This window comes from Maniola hyperantus, chromosome 23 (genome assembly GCF_902806685.2).
Source record: "Maniola hyperantus chromosome 23, iAphHyp1.2, whole genome shotgun sequence".
In the NCBI taxonomy this organism is placed as follows: domain Eukaryota; kingdom Metazoa; phylum Arthropoda; class Insecta; order Lepidoptera; family Nymphalidae; genus Maniola; species Maniola hyperantus.
This window is the reverse complement of record NC_048558.1, coordinates 1,531,284-1,546,671: the sequence shown is the minus strand read 5'-3', so window position 1 is coordinate 1,546,671 and position 15,388 is coordinate 1,531,284. Positions and strand designations below refer to the sequence as shown.

Here is a 15,388-nt window from a genome sequence, read left to right as displayed (position 1 = left end):
TCGCTCGTTATCAACGTTATCCAGAAAACCATCATGCAATATTTGCTAGACTCATCGGTTTGAGCTGTACATCTTCGTTGGTAATGTCAGTTAGTAAGTCTAACTTTTTCTATTTTGCAAAGATTTAATTACTTACTCTAGATTTTTTTTAATTTTTTTAATTTTTTTTTATTCATTATAGGTTTACGCCTGACCACAATCACACCTGATGTGAAGTGATGATGTGGCCTAAGATGGGACGCGTTTACCTAGAAGATGCCTATTCACTCTTGTTTTAAAGATACCCGGGTTGTAATCGGTAGGAAACACATATATCGCGGAAGAGTATTCCAAACCTCAGCCATACGTATGAGGAATGATGACGCAAAACGTTTCGTGCGTGTAGATGGAATGTCGAGGTAGGTAATGTGTAGGTAATTAATAATAACTATTATATATTAATTTAGTTCTACCAATTTCTAAAACATCTAATGCACACAACATCGACATTGAAAGTGAACACACTCACAGATACAATATAGATAGGTACATAATACAAACATAAAAAAATATAGCCAATAATTCACCAAAAGTAGGTATGGATTGACTAAAATTGTAAAATTAAAAAAAAAAAAAAACCACAGATAAAAGATACATGCGAGATAAAAAAATCACAAAAAATTCACATTAAGTAAAAATTATTCAAAATAATGTCACAAAACATGACCTAAGTATAAATACAAAAGATATGACCCAAAAACTTTAACCACCCTAACTATTTTACATCTGCCATTAGTGACAAAAATACACTAAACTATGTTTAATTATTAAAAGCCCAAAACCATTCCTTACTATAATTATTGTACAGTAAGAGATTTCTCATTTATTCTAACAAAAATGAAGTGTATAAATTAGTATGACAAACGACACAAATATCATTTAAAATACGATTTTCGCAAATTTTTTACAAACTTGTTCGTAAAAAATGTTGGTTATTATAAGACAAATGGAAGTTAGTTCAACTGTTAGTGTGACAATCATCACAAATATCACTTAAAAAAGGTTTGAAACTAAAAATAGACCTAAACTCTTCAATCTCTTTTATCTTCAACCCTCCACCGTTTTCTTCATAAAATGTTATATTCTAACAATTATCCACTAATGTGTCGTTAGTGCAGTTAGTGTGACAAACGGACAAGACACACATACAGGCCACGCGCCGTGAAGTGCCGAAGCCATTCCCTCTTGAGGTGCCAATGCGTTTAAATACGTGACCTGTGTTGCGTAGACGCACTGACTTATCAGTATAATAGTAATTAAAAATCAGTATAATAATCACAGAAGCCAAACAAAAGCTTTGAAAATCACAAAAATAATTTTTGAGAATGAAAAAATCCTCACTCTACCAATTTTGATACTTTACAATAAAACCGAAGTTCACCATAATTTTATGCGATACACCCTGGCATACAGTTCTGTAAATATATTATATTGAAAATTTTCCTTGGGCCGGTATAGGGTGGGTACTGGGTAGGACAAACTCCCAAATGATTTATTATTGGAAATTTTAAATAATAATTAAATGATGGAGTGTAAAACTCATCTCGGAAAATAGTTATTGATGAGCCGACATTAACGGCAATACGGATATACGGATACGGATGTACGAGTATCTACATTAATTTTTTATTCATTTTTATTTTGTTGGGAAAGAGAAAATATTGAAAAAAATGTACGATGATCACTATGATCAGTAAGAATTAAAGTAGCTAGATCATAGATACCTAAAAGATATAAGGCAATTTTGTCTTGGATATTTGTTTTCCACTTCCCTACGCAAAATTCAAGAATAAATTTTCCTAAAATGTATCGCAGAAAAATATGACTTTTACTCAAAAAAAAACTTAAGCGTCACAGAACATTTTAACAAATTCAACAAAAGCTGTTCAAAGAACACAGAGCGTCGACGCAACTGTCACCTGATCGTACGCACCCAATTTTATGCCCACTTTTGAAACGCTGTGGCTGCGTCGGCCCCGGTCTGGCGTTGTTGCCCCTTTCCCCACTGTCCCGTTTGCCCCAACATCCCCATTTACCAATACTGGCCCATTTACTGTCGCAGTTTTGCTCGGTGCCGAGGGCGATCTGCCCCCTCGGGATGACGACCTAATTCTACTACTACTCCCCCTACTTAACGGCAAACCTACAGAACAAATGGTCACACTAAAATATCTAGAAAATTGGATATGGGGTCAAGCATCAGGCAGGATAACAGTAAAGAATCAGTACTTAAAGTCTACTTATTACGAACATATTAATAAATCAAAACAATTTCGAGCCAAGAACTAGCAAGTTTTAAATAGAAGAATTGGGATACATGTATTCTAATTGAGTAAAAAAAATCAAAACAAAAAATATATCCCTGACATTTATTATATTGATAAATTAATGATTTAAACATCGATAAACAAGAGAATGCCGTACAAAGAATTGACCACAGTTGATCATACATTTGGGACTCAACAATCATCTAGCCTAGCATATGGCCGCGTGAGCGACAGTAACTACACACTTACCAGTAGGCTTGGCAGGACGTGCCTCGTGTCCGTTGGGCATGTGCCGCACGCTAGGCACGGGTGCAGGGTCAGCGGAGCGCGGCCGGCGGCGCGGGGAGCGGAATGCTGAATCAGTTTTTGCCCCTGAAATTGAGACAAAAAATCATTAGACAATAGGCACACCTGACACTTCCTTATTTATTAATCCACTACTACTGACAACGACAGTGGTTATCAAGCAGGACAACATGATACTATTAGACATACTACTACGCTGCGGGCGACGATAAATTGTTGTAATAAGTCAAAAATTTAAAGGGAATCTAGCTTTTTAAATTTTGCCATGCTAAATTATTACAGTAGCACATTCCAATGAATCCATACCTTCTTGGGTAGCACCATCATCGAAGCTGTGCCCTTGCAGCTTCTTCCTTTGCTTCTGGGGCGAAGTCTTATGCGGTGACCGTTCTAAAGCCTTTGTCTCCTGAAGTTTGGCATGGATGGACTGGTGCGGTGCCGAGCGGAATGACCTGAACTTCTTCGGGGATTGGTTTCTTGACTCCTTGCCATCCTTTTCATCACGAGGCAAGACCCTGAAAACTCTTTTAGTTGTATTACGGACCTATTTTCTGGTATATGTACAATCTTGGTAATTTTTAACTATTCGCTCTGCGTTTGGATCTAATCCTGGCTGATGATGCCTAAACTACGCATAACACCGATGGCTTCATCACCTCGCAATTCAAGCCATTCTTTGCTAGCATCAGCTTCTCGCTAATCAAACTTAAGTGTAACTTAATGTAAGCGAAATTCCTCCAACTCCAAGGGCCAAGAAGTACCGAGAAATTAATGTTTTTTAATAAATTGTGGGTCTTACAACACTCATCAATAAAGTCTCATTTTGAGCAAATTTGAAGCTACTAAACCAAATTTTTCAAGCTATTTTGCTTTAATATTTGGTACAGATGATAGGAATCCTATAATGCATCATTTCATAGGTACAATGAGCTATTTGGGCATTAAGCTGATTAGCGGTTTAACTATGTACTTAAATGAAGCACATCTTATATGGTTTAAGCTTCAGGATGATGGTTTTTGCTCTATATCTATCAAATCAGTTTAGAGATCCAACTAAAAAACATTAGTTGGATTATTTTGGCACCTTACGGAAAATGGAGTAGATATAGTTTGATTGAGATTTTAAGCTGCAAAGCATTGGTTGATCTTGAGATGTATAATCATTAACGATTTCCATTTTCATCCCAACTTTTGAGTTCAGACATGGATAAATCTGGGAAGACCCTGAAATATAACTTGATAGCAAAGCTCCCAAAAATAAATTTGGCCCTCGGTGCTGGATTTACCGATTTAAAAAATATTATCTAGTGCATCACTTACTTGTGATTGGTGGAAGCGAGTGAAAGGGCAGACAGCGAGGACCGGCGGGACACTTGGTACCAGAGTTCGATTTGTTTATTGTAAAGCTGGGTGATGTGTTCTGGAGCTAGTTCGGTCCCCCAGCCGCGGTACTGTCGGATATAATGCCAATTTTGAATATGATGGAAGCATGACCGTGAATATACCACTTATCAAATTTTCAATTGAAAATGAAAGAAATGAATTTTGTAATAATCTTAAGTAAGGTTTTGGAGGTGGTGTCTCGCTCAAAACATCAACAGTTTTATTTTTTATTACGTTTTTATTTAGTTACAATTTGCGCTTGATAATGGTCTCATCTGTAGTCTTAGATTAAAGCGCTCTAACCTCAAAGAGGTATATGGCAGTTCAACAGTCTTATAGGTACCCCCAATCGGTTTCTACGCGACGGTTGCAGGCCGGGTTCTAGTCATCAATAGGTACCGTCCTGGATTTTAATAAGATAAACCTTTTTAATATTTGATAAGTGGTATAGTATGCTACATTGCCACTATGTATGATGGTTTGAATATACTAAATTAAAATTTTGGGATATAAAGAATAGGGGGGGAAATAGAATACATTTTGTTAAGCTTGGTAATCTTTTTGAAGATATTTTAATTGACAAAAGACTAGATTTGAGAAAACTTTAAGAGTTGTTCTGATTTAGATTATTGACTGTAGGATAAGTTTTTCGATAGTCAAATTTTTCTGCATGTGTTGTTTATTCTAGTCTGAATTTATACGCTATGAAATTAAAATCGTATCTGCAGTTATTATTAAATATTAAAGGACCATAGGCACGTTTGTATAAAGCTATCAAATTAAATGAAAAAGTTTTTATGTGTCTGCTTTATTTCTTGTTATGGGAGCGAAGTTGAATTTTGAACAAGTACCTACAGTTTTCAGCCTTTTTCAATGCATAAAAGCAATATAGTTTTTTAAAATTTTTGTCAGTATTCAATCGTAAAAAAATGTTTTTTTTTGCTCTATATGCATTTTACCAGTAACTGAATGTGATAAAATTCGGAAACCTTTAGAAAAAGATCGTTTCAGCATTTTTTCCTTCGATTTGAACTGAGCTGCCATAGTTTTAAATTGGAATGCACACTTATAATTATTATTATGAACGGTAACTGTTGACAGCTAGCCTAAAACACCCATGGTCCTTTGACTGCTGGAGGGGTGTCAAATTCGACGTTACAAAACTCACGTTAGGTAGGTACGATTTCGATATCATGGCAAATCCGGTTTGGCCATCAGAAACATGTCCAACTTTCCTCAAATCGGTTACAAGTCTAGGAGTGTAGTGTGAGTATGAAGTATGTATAGAGGTGGCGCAGACCTTGTACTCGCCGGCGCGCTTGCGCAGGTCCAGCACCTCGCGGTACCACGAGTCGCCCTGCGCGAGGCCGAGCGGCTGCAGGCCGGCCGCGCGCAGCGTCGTGGCCGAGTCCTCGGCGCCCGCCGGCCCCGCCCCATCTACCCCGTCGCCCCCGGCCCTCGCCCCCGCGCCCTCCGCACCCCCCACCAATCGCTCGCTCGCCTCCTCTATCGCTTTCCCTTTCCCCCTGCATTTCGTAAACGTCCCTTTAGACGCCTCGTACACGTATTGAGAGAACGGTCTAAATTTCTTTTTGTACTCGCTTTTGTAACGTTTCCTATTATCTTTGGAACGATCCTCCCCGTTGTATATGAGGGCCGATAGCGCACTACGGAACGTCGATTTTCTGCAAAATTCCAGTTTCAAGTCAGACGTCTGGCCGTTACTATGAGATGCGGCAAATAAACGGAAGAGCTCGCGCCGAGCCAGGTTAGTAAGATTCATGCTCAAATAATTGTTAAGCTCGCAATGGTGTTAGGATGTTAGTCCTGGAAGAGTCTAGAAGGATGCGCCGGCGCCGTCGGACTCGGTGTCGGAAGTGTTAGGTGATACAACGACATACAATCTAACAAAAATTTGAATTAACGTTCACATCGACAAAAGTGCAGGACACATCGATATTAAAAAAGAATCTATTAGATGACATTCCGAACTAATTATAATTATATAATATGGTCTGTCTAGTTCTACTCGGCCTAGGAACCGCCACCGTGAGGAGACTGAGATGTAAGCAAATACCAAAACGAAATTTAGACTTGTTCTGCTTCACCCAAACACGGGAATTCGCAACAGATAGGGCAGAACAGACACGCAGGAAACTTTTACACGTTCAATTACTTCTTTTAATATCTTCTTACAATTATTTTCAAAAATATTTACACTTTGATTTAAATTGATAATTTTTAACAATTAACTAACTAGTCGCGATACATCCTGTATATCGAGTCAAAAAAGGGTGACAAAGTTTTATTTCAAAAATATGGGACTGTATTAACACCTCATTGAGTTAATATATTTTTTAATTTAGAAATAATATTATCGTCATAGTTATTAATTAAGAAGCTAGAAAAATTAGAAAATCATGTTTTTTTCATTTCAGAACTTTAGTTAGACTCAGTAACTTTTCTATAGTCTAAACATTTTAATTTGAAACTAGTTGAAGCCCGCAAATTCATCTGCATGGATTTGAGCTTTAAAAGTTCCGTAGGAATTGTAAGTATAATTTTTGGGATAAAAGTATTTAGACTATGGTGTCTCCGAGATGCAAGCTACTCTTTGTACCAAATTTCGTCAAATCAGTCAAAAAAATGAACCGGTAGAGGTAACAGACAGACAGATACACTTTTTGGTTTATAGGAGTAGATGATTTTATTTTATAGTAAGTATTAAACCTTACTTATAGAATTTTTTTCATGTAGCTATCATTATTGTTGGTAGTGAAAATAAAATAAACTGACTTGTTTTTTTTGCAAGTAAATGTTGAATAGTATGAAAAAATGACATTGTTTTGAACCTTGACCTTAGAACTAGAATAGGCTCACAGTGTCGCAACGAAGTCTGCTGTCTAGCATCAAGGTTATCTCGCAAATGGCTATAAACTTCGCAAATTTTATACGTCATAAACATTCAGAAATGAACTAAGTTGCATGCATAGTTAGAGAATTGGCTTCATTGTTACTCAGAATCATTAAGTACCTTACGATTGATACCTATGCTATTAAATGATTTATGTTTAAGAATAAAATAAGAAATTCCGGACGAATTGAGAACCTCCTCGCTTTTTGAAGTCAATTAAAAATATACTTAAGCTAAAGCGAGACCAAGTAGCTCGTACAAATTGTCTGAATGAATTTCCTAAATATTATGGCAAATTAAAACTGTCTTTTTCAAACAAAAAATTTGTTTCGAATGTGAATAGTTGACTCTCATTTTTGCATAATCTAATCTCGGAAAGTAAAATCTTTCTTTCAGTGTATTAGTTGGTATTAAAGAAACCTAAATTTTGGTTAAACGTATTTATTTGTAGAACATTTTTTGGGAGCAGCCATTGTATCGAAAGATCTAATTGAAATATTTTAGAGGTTTAATTTTGTTATAGACGTAGGTGCCTATTGGTGCATAAGAGGAAATATTCGTGTAAACACAGAGTGAAAACAATAGGCAAAGGTGTAAGAAGGGCTTTAAAGTGCAAGTCGTTATTTATAAGTACTTCCTTACAATACGCGGCAGAAAGTGATGTGCATCGACCTTTAGAAGGAGATTGTGGATTTGTAGAGCATTGTCTCTGTCGTTGAGAGCGACAAAACGTCATATAGGTATGAGTGACAGAGACAATGCTCTACAAAGCCGAAATGTCATTCTAATGGCCGATGTACATTACTTTCTGCCGCGTACCTACTGTACTCAGATTTTTCTATAATGTAAGTATATGATAGGACGTAAGTTTAAATAGCAAAGTTCATTTAAACTTGCTTGACTAAAATATATATTACGTTAACTGGGAAAGTGTATTTGTCGGTCTGTTACCTTTTACTTTGAACAGATTTTGATGTTTGACACAGCAATACAAGTTAAGAGAGCATCCTGGAAATGGACATACAAGCCCTTTTATCCCGGGATAATAAAAGTTCCCACAAGATTTTAAAAAAACCTAAATCCAATGGGCATCAGCTAGTTTTATGAAGGGTTACTTTACTTTTCTGTCACAAAACTAATTGTATAGTTATAATATATTTTTAGAATAATACAGTCACAAAATATAGATTTATAAAAATGTCGTTAAAAATAGTAAGTAAAAGTTTCCTGCGTGTATAGATAAAGTACAAAAAATCTAGACACAGATATTGAAAGCAGTTAGCAAGTGTCGTTAGTAATTAGCATTTTATTACTTTTTCTTCACCTGAAAAATTATTTTTTATTATCTTTTATACAAAAAAATATAGAAATATACTACATATTATTATAAGTACCTACTTGAAATATTTTTGTGTGTAAGAAAATGTCCGGAATCTCACGGATTTTTCAAAGTGTGGTTTTTATGTGTGTGTGGCAAGTGTTTTTATATGAAATACAGGGTGTTTTGAATTGTAAAAATCCATTTTATTTTTTATGGATACTCAAAATGGTGATTTGCAAAAAAGCTGCTTTAGCAAAAGCAAAGCGTCGTGATGGTACATGAGTGGTCTTTTTTTGTTTTTTTTTTTGTATAAAATTATAGACTGTTCCTGTAGTTTTTGTAATTTACATCTGTCATTTAAGTGAACTATACTTATCTTTATTTATTTCTTTTGGTTTTATTAAGAATAATAATAAAGGCATGCGAATTAGAAATGTAGAAATTATAGTTAATTGAAAAAATATTCGAAACAATCTATAAATTTTTAAAAATATAAATGGAAAAGCACGAGTGAGTTCGTGAGTATAAGCTAAAGCAAAATTTTTACTCAGAGCCTATTTATGATATTATAATTTTTGGATTTATAAATAGACTCTGAGCTTATATAATTTTAAATATTGTGGTAAAAGGTTCAATAAATTATTTATATTTCATACATGCTTTGTTTGCTTAGGACATTAAAAGTTAAAAGGTTTATTTAATCAACATTAAAAGAAAAATGAAAATAACTATAACTATTTTATTTCTGAATTTTCTACAAAGCTTTGATCAAAAAGTTTGAAGGTAAAATTTTTTGAGCTAAGCTTGACTTTTCAGATAGTATGACAATCATGGTGTACTTTTTTACTTGTAAATTACTCTACCGAGAAGTTTTCCACGCATACATAAACGCTTCTCAATAATATGTAAATTATAGATATTTTTCTTGACTGGGACGGCTCGTAGAGCAGCCCCCCAATTGTGTAAGAATAACGATTTCATCGTTATTGTAGTCGTCAACAAATTCTGCCCTTTGATTGGCTGTGAAAACATGTAAACAGCGAATCAACCAATCAAAGGGCATAATTTGTTGACGATTACGATAACGATGAATACGTTTTTCTTACACAATCGGGGGGGGGGGCAGGTTGCGTGAGAGTGACAACTACAGTTAATTTCTTGATTTTTACGTCATCGATTACCCTCCCGCAACCTGCCCCCTGCCTCACAAGCCGTCTCACTAACTAACTAACAACGGTAATGTCGAAAATTAAATTTTATATACACATATCTACTTATTTAAATTTTTTGTTAAAAAATAAAATCATGTATGAAATATAAATAGCATCCTGTAACCAAAGAGGGTTACATCGAGTATTTTCATATAACCGTTTGCCTACCTTTGCACACCGGGCTTCTGTCCGTTCCACAGATAGTCTTCGATGTACTTTTTGGGACCGTCGTCGTGGTCACCATCCACGTGGTTCATGAGGGGCTCAGCTTCTACTGACCCTGGAAAAAGATTATAAAATTTTTAAGTAATTTTAGGTAATTTTATATTACACTAGCTGATGCCCTATCAATATTTTGCATACCTAAATTTCAAGTAAACGTGTCTGGGACTGTGCCATTATTTTAAGTTACATTATATACGTAGTTTAGCAAATTATATATATATCTATTATGTATATTATATTTCATTTCTAGTGGAAGAGATAAAATAATTATAGTGTTATAATATGTATAAGCTACTTTAGATTTTTTAGGCGAGGTATGTCAACCGAATTAATAACTGATAATGCCACACATTTCTGTGGTGCAGAATTTAAAATCTAACAATATTATATTGAAGAAAACGACGCGACGTCCTTTAACATTTTGAAATTGTTATTTACGATAGGTGTAATATTTGGTAAACAATAAAATATTATGTTCTAGTACCCTTATACCCTTATTGTAAATGCGAAAGTGTGTTTTTTTGTTGGTTTATTGGTTTGTTGGTTTGTCCTTCAATCACGTCGCAACGGTACAACGGATTGATGTGATTTTTTGCATGGGTATAGATAAAGACCTGGAGAGTGATAATAGTCTAATTTTTATCCCGGAAAATCAAAGAGTTTCCACGGGATTTTCAAAAACTTATTCCACGCGGACGAAGTCGCGGGCAGCAGCTAGTACTTAATACATGATGATTTAAGTTTTAAAAGTTGCTCTATAGCGCCGTGATTCCAGGACAAACCAACAAACAAACATACATTAAAATTTATAATAATAAGTGAGATACCGCAGTAGGTACTATAATAGGTAAAACCCTAAAAAATAGGTTTTAATGTGAAAATGTAAGTTTACTTTATCTGTAAGTAGCTATGACCAAAGTTTCCTGAAAGTTGAAGTAATTTATGTAACTCCTATCTCTGACTTTATCAAAATTCGGGCGTCGCTCTTCCTTCAAGTTTATAAACAACTAAACAAGTGAGAATTTGCAGTCGCAAAGTTTCGGCTGAGTTATTCAAATGACTTAGTTGAAAACAGTAAAGTTTTGGTGACTAACTGCTTCTTGCATGCTATTTCAATAATTGAGGTTTATCGAAAACTAGCTGATGCCCGCGGCTTTGCCCGCGTGGATTTAGGTTTTTAAAAATCTCCGATTTTACGGGATAAAAAGTAGCCTATGTCACTTTCTAGGTCTTTATCTATACGTCTATACCTATACAAAATATCAATTTGTAATGTAATTTTTTTTATTAGTTGACGACGACGACGTCGAAGTGTTCCTGAATAACGTTGATTGATCTGTTGCACGCGGCGTGATTGAAGGACAAACCAACAAACAAACACTTTCACATTAAATAATAAAATAGGTAATACTTATTAAGTTAGAGACGGTCTTAAGAAAATCTAATTACAGAATGTCGGATCTAAGACTGGAAATGATCGTTTCTTATTCAGTGAACTGTCAAGAAGAACAAATAGATTCTTTTCAAAGGAAAAGGCTTTATAAAATGAAGCAAAAATATTATCTTGCTTGTATAACCAGGATTTAAATAAACTTGCAAGTCGCAATCCGAGCAGAAAACATGGCCATTATTTTCTCTTTTCAACAAACATTAATTTCGTTAGATCTCGCATGAAAAGGCTACTTTACTTAGAGCCGTAAAGTCTTCTTGTCTAAAATTCCTCAGTGCTTGAAGACCAAAGTCTTCGAACAGTGCGTGTTGCCAGTGATGACATATGGATCCGAAACATGGTCGCTAACTATGGGCTTCATAAGAAAGATCAGAGTCACTCAGCGGGCGATAGAGAGAGCTATGCTTGGAGTTTCTCTACGTGATCACAAATGAGGAGATCCGTAGGAGAACTAGAGTAACCGACATAGCTCAACGGGTCGCAAAGCTGAAGTGGCAATGGGCAGATAGTTCGTCCCAAGGTGCTGGAATGGCGACCTCGCATCGGAAGACGCAGTGTTGGAAGACCCCCCACTAGGTGGACGAACGACACCAGACAAGTCGCAGGGAGGCCGCTGGATTCAAGCGGCGCAAGACCGTGGCATGTTTGGAAGTCCCTACAAGAGACCTATGTCCAGCAGTGGACGTCTACCGGTTGATGATGATGATGTAAAGTTTTAGCAGCATAGCTGGTCCAGTTATGCATCCTGGTGACAACGGTTGGCTTATTTTTAGCACAAAAGAATCAGAATGGCTGTGTAGCGCGGAAATATAGAAACATTTCATAACTTTAAGGTCTTTAAAACGTCAATTTCGCCTAGAAAAGTTCCTTTTAGAGGAAAAATTGCGATCGATTTACTTTCAGTAATTCAATGAATTTCGTATTTCGAGGTTCCCAAATACGTTGCTCTGTAAGACATAATGCCGCAGGCTTTTTGTGACGGCGGGAAATAGAATCGGGTAGGCATTGTCGAACAGTAGGTAGATAGATTTTAGCTGAATATTTTATAAGGGTCATCGTTCTTATTACTTTTGTGGGTAGGTAAGTAGGTCTGGCTTTTGATCTGAAGGTAAAATTTGCCTTTTGATCTGAAAGTAAAGTCTGACTTAATATCGTGGGCTTTAACCCATAGGGGTATGTGATATAAGTATACGGTATCATATAGGCGGATTTAAACGATTTCGACCAATATTTTGCCACTTTAAAAGTAATTGCATTCCCGCGCATACTAAACCTAAAGTTGTATAGATATAGATTTTATTATAGAGACTTATTTAGCAATAAACCAAACGAACGAACGTAATCAAAGTTCTACCTACACCCTGGGGCAGAAACTCATGAAAGAAAAGACCATCACCTCCGGTTCCACGATGCGAAAGTGAACTTTACAGTTATTAGTATAAGATTTAAAGTCCTACATCTGAAACTTGTGGAAGAAGGGACCTACCTTCAGCCACGGCGGCCTTCTTGAGCGCGCCCATGGAGATACTCTTCCTGGGCGCAGACTCATTTTTGGGCCACGCGAACTGGTCGCGGTACTCCGTGCTAACAACCACCTTCAGTTTCACGATGCGATAGTGAACTTTATCTTTATTTAGCATAAGATTCAAAGTCCAACACCCTGGGACTAATCTCACCTTCAGCCACGGCGGCTTTCTTGAGCGCGCCCATGGAGATACTCTTCCTGGGCGCGGACTCGTCTTTGGGCCACGCGAACTGGTTGCGGTACTCCGTGCTAACAACCACCTCTGGTTCCTTCGCCGCCAGCACCTCCCCGAGTGCTGTGGTTGCCTGGAACAAGTTATAACTGTGTAAAATATGACCTGAAAATTATTACATTATTGCTGTTAGCTCTCCAGTCTCCACCACTGCCCTGTTTTTGTCTCCACCATCCATTATAACTGGCACCCAGACCTATCATACAGGTTGCTATTAGATCGCTAGCAAAGACGAAGAATAGGAGATAGTACTGATGATTACTCATAATATACCACAAAAAAAAACGCGAAAATAACATCCTGTATTTTTAAAAAGTTCGCAATGTATTGCAAATAAAATATCTGTGGCCCTACCGCGGTTGTTTGACAGCTACAATGTCACGATCGCAATCATCTCTGATTGGTTAATGCTCGCTTACTATTGGCCACAATGCATTGTTGCAACAAGAATCGCACAAATTCAGCCAATCAGAACAATTGAGATTGTAATAATGATTGATGCAGGTTTTAGACAATCGCCCTACGGACTGACGCTAGAGGTCAACAAAGAGGGTCAATGTCGCATCCTAGGTGGGACATTGACCCCAAGCTTTGCACGCTATACATTACCGGTTTCAAAAATACTGAAGCACCAATTTAATGCAAATGGTTATTTTATTAGATTGTGTTAATTAGTAGGGCTATAGTTTAGTATTTGCCTAGACATAGAACAAGCGAGAGTCAATCAGTCATGGTACTGTTTTATATTTTGTTGATTATACCTATATTCGTAACGTATACTCGTATTTTACAGAGATATCAGATTACAATCTGACCTCCGCAAATGATTATGGATGAACGGGCAGCTCAAGTGTAGAATAAGGCTGACAAATGGACATACTCTCTGAGGCACGAAGGATAACAAGCTGTTTGGGACTTAGCTATGGTAATAGAATAATAAAAGAAAATTGAGATAAACCAAACTTCTAAAAAATGTTACCACCATACGTGAGAGAGCTATCCTTGGAGTTTCTCTACAGTCTACGTGATCAAATCAGAAATGAGGAGATCCGTAGGAGAACGAGTAACCGACATTATCTCAACGGGTTGCGAAGCTGAAGTGGCAATGGGCAGGGCACATAGTTCAGAAAACCGATAGACGTTGGGGTCCCAAGGAATGGCGACCTCGCAAGTCGTACCGGAAGGCGCAGCGTTGGAAGACCCCCACTAGGTGGACGGACGACATCAGACGAGTCGCAGGGAGCCGCTAAATTCAGGCGGCGCAAGACCGGGGCATGTAGAAGTCCCTACAAGAGACCTATGTCCAGCTGTGGACGTCTACCAGTTGATCATGATGATGATGATGATACGTGATACGTTATCACAGGTAGGACATACTCATTAAAGACTTTCGTCTCTAGGCTTTGCTTACAAAGCGCGAATATTATTATTTATTATTATTTATTTATTATTTAATTAGAACGGCCATAAAGCCAATTACACTAATTAAAATACGAGTACAAACTAACATAAACATATTTACAAAAATTAACAACTTAAAATTATAAATTTTAAAAAGCAAAATTATAAATTTTCACAAAAGTGCAAGATCTGACCCATGAGGTCAGCCCATTTGTCAGCAAATATGTCACAGCGAGGGGACTCCTTCAGCAGCGCGTTGAGCGTATAAGATAAATGGTTAGAGTTGCTATTTATTTCTTGAAATTGCTACTAAACTCTTTAGATTTTGCTTAAGAATTAATTCTAAACCATTGACATTTTATTTGAAACAGAGGCACGTCAAAATGATAGGCAAAATACTACAGACGTAACAGATAATATATAGCAGCTAATCCAAAGGTCTTACATGGTGAAATTGATTTATATTTTAGAAGTAAAGTAATTGTAGATTTAAATAGAGTATAATGTGGAATTTTGAAGTGTATAAATTTAAAACTAAAGTTTAATCTCTATTGTCGACTCTATTGAATTTGAGTTTTATATGGTATCATTATACTTATGGAAAGGGTAGCCAAAGGGCTATAAATGGCTCTGCTTTGACGGTAGACATCATTAATTTCCTATTTTAAGAAGAAGCTGTGACATACCTACAGGTACGAATATTGTTGATTTTATATTTCTATTGTTGTACTATGTATGTTGATTTTGATTGTTCAAATGTGTAATTGGTATTTCAAAATAGACACCACCGAGTTTTTCTTGCAGTTCTTTCTCTCGGTAGATAATATGCTTTTTACGAACTGGCGGTAGATTTTTCTTAAAGGAAATAATAAATTATATAATGATAAAGCAATAAGTAATGGTAAAGATAAACTTTGATTTGGAGGGAGTTTTTCCCTGAATAAAACAGTTTATTTCCTTATACAATCTTTTATTTTGTCTCCTACCTACAACCACGCCCTAGCTTATTGATAACGAACTAAGGTTTAGGCTCTCAGTAGGTGATTCCTGACTCTATTGTCTCTATACTTCTGAGGTTAATCTAGCATCAGAAGTGGGATACGATATGGCTGAA

At 36.4% G+C, this 15,388-nt stretch overlaps 1 protein-coding gene across 1 annotated transcript in view; it reads right to left on the bottom strand.

The window, feature by feature from the left end:
• LOC117993209 (uncharacterized) overlaps window positions 1–15,388 on the bottom strand; it is a 43,837-nt gene that overhangs the window by 23,781 nt on the left and 4,668 nt on the right. Inside the window, exons 3-9 of the mRNA XM_069506331.1 lie at window positions 12,793–12,978; window positions 9,610–9,721; window positions 5,296–5,680; window positions 3,933–4,063; window positions 2,919–3,127; window positions 2,556–2,678; window positions 1,973–2,182 (exon numbers count right to left, since the gene is read on the bottom strand). Coding sequence (XP_069362432.1) covers window positions 1,973–2,182; window positions 2,556–2,678; window positions 2,919–3,127; window positions 3,933–4,063; window positions 5,296–5,680; window positions 9,610–9,721; window positions 12,793–12,978 — 1,356 coding nt within the window. The remainder of the gene's footprint in view (window positions 1–1,972; window positions 2,183–2,555; window positions 2,679–2,918; window positions 3,128–3,932; window positions 4,064–5,295; window positions 5,681–9,609; window positions 9,722–12,792; window positions 12,979–15,388) is intronic.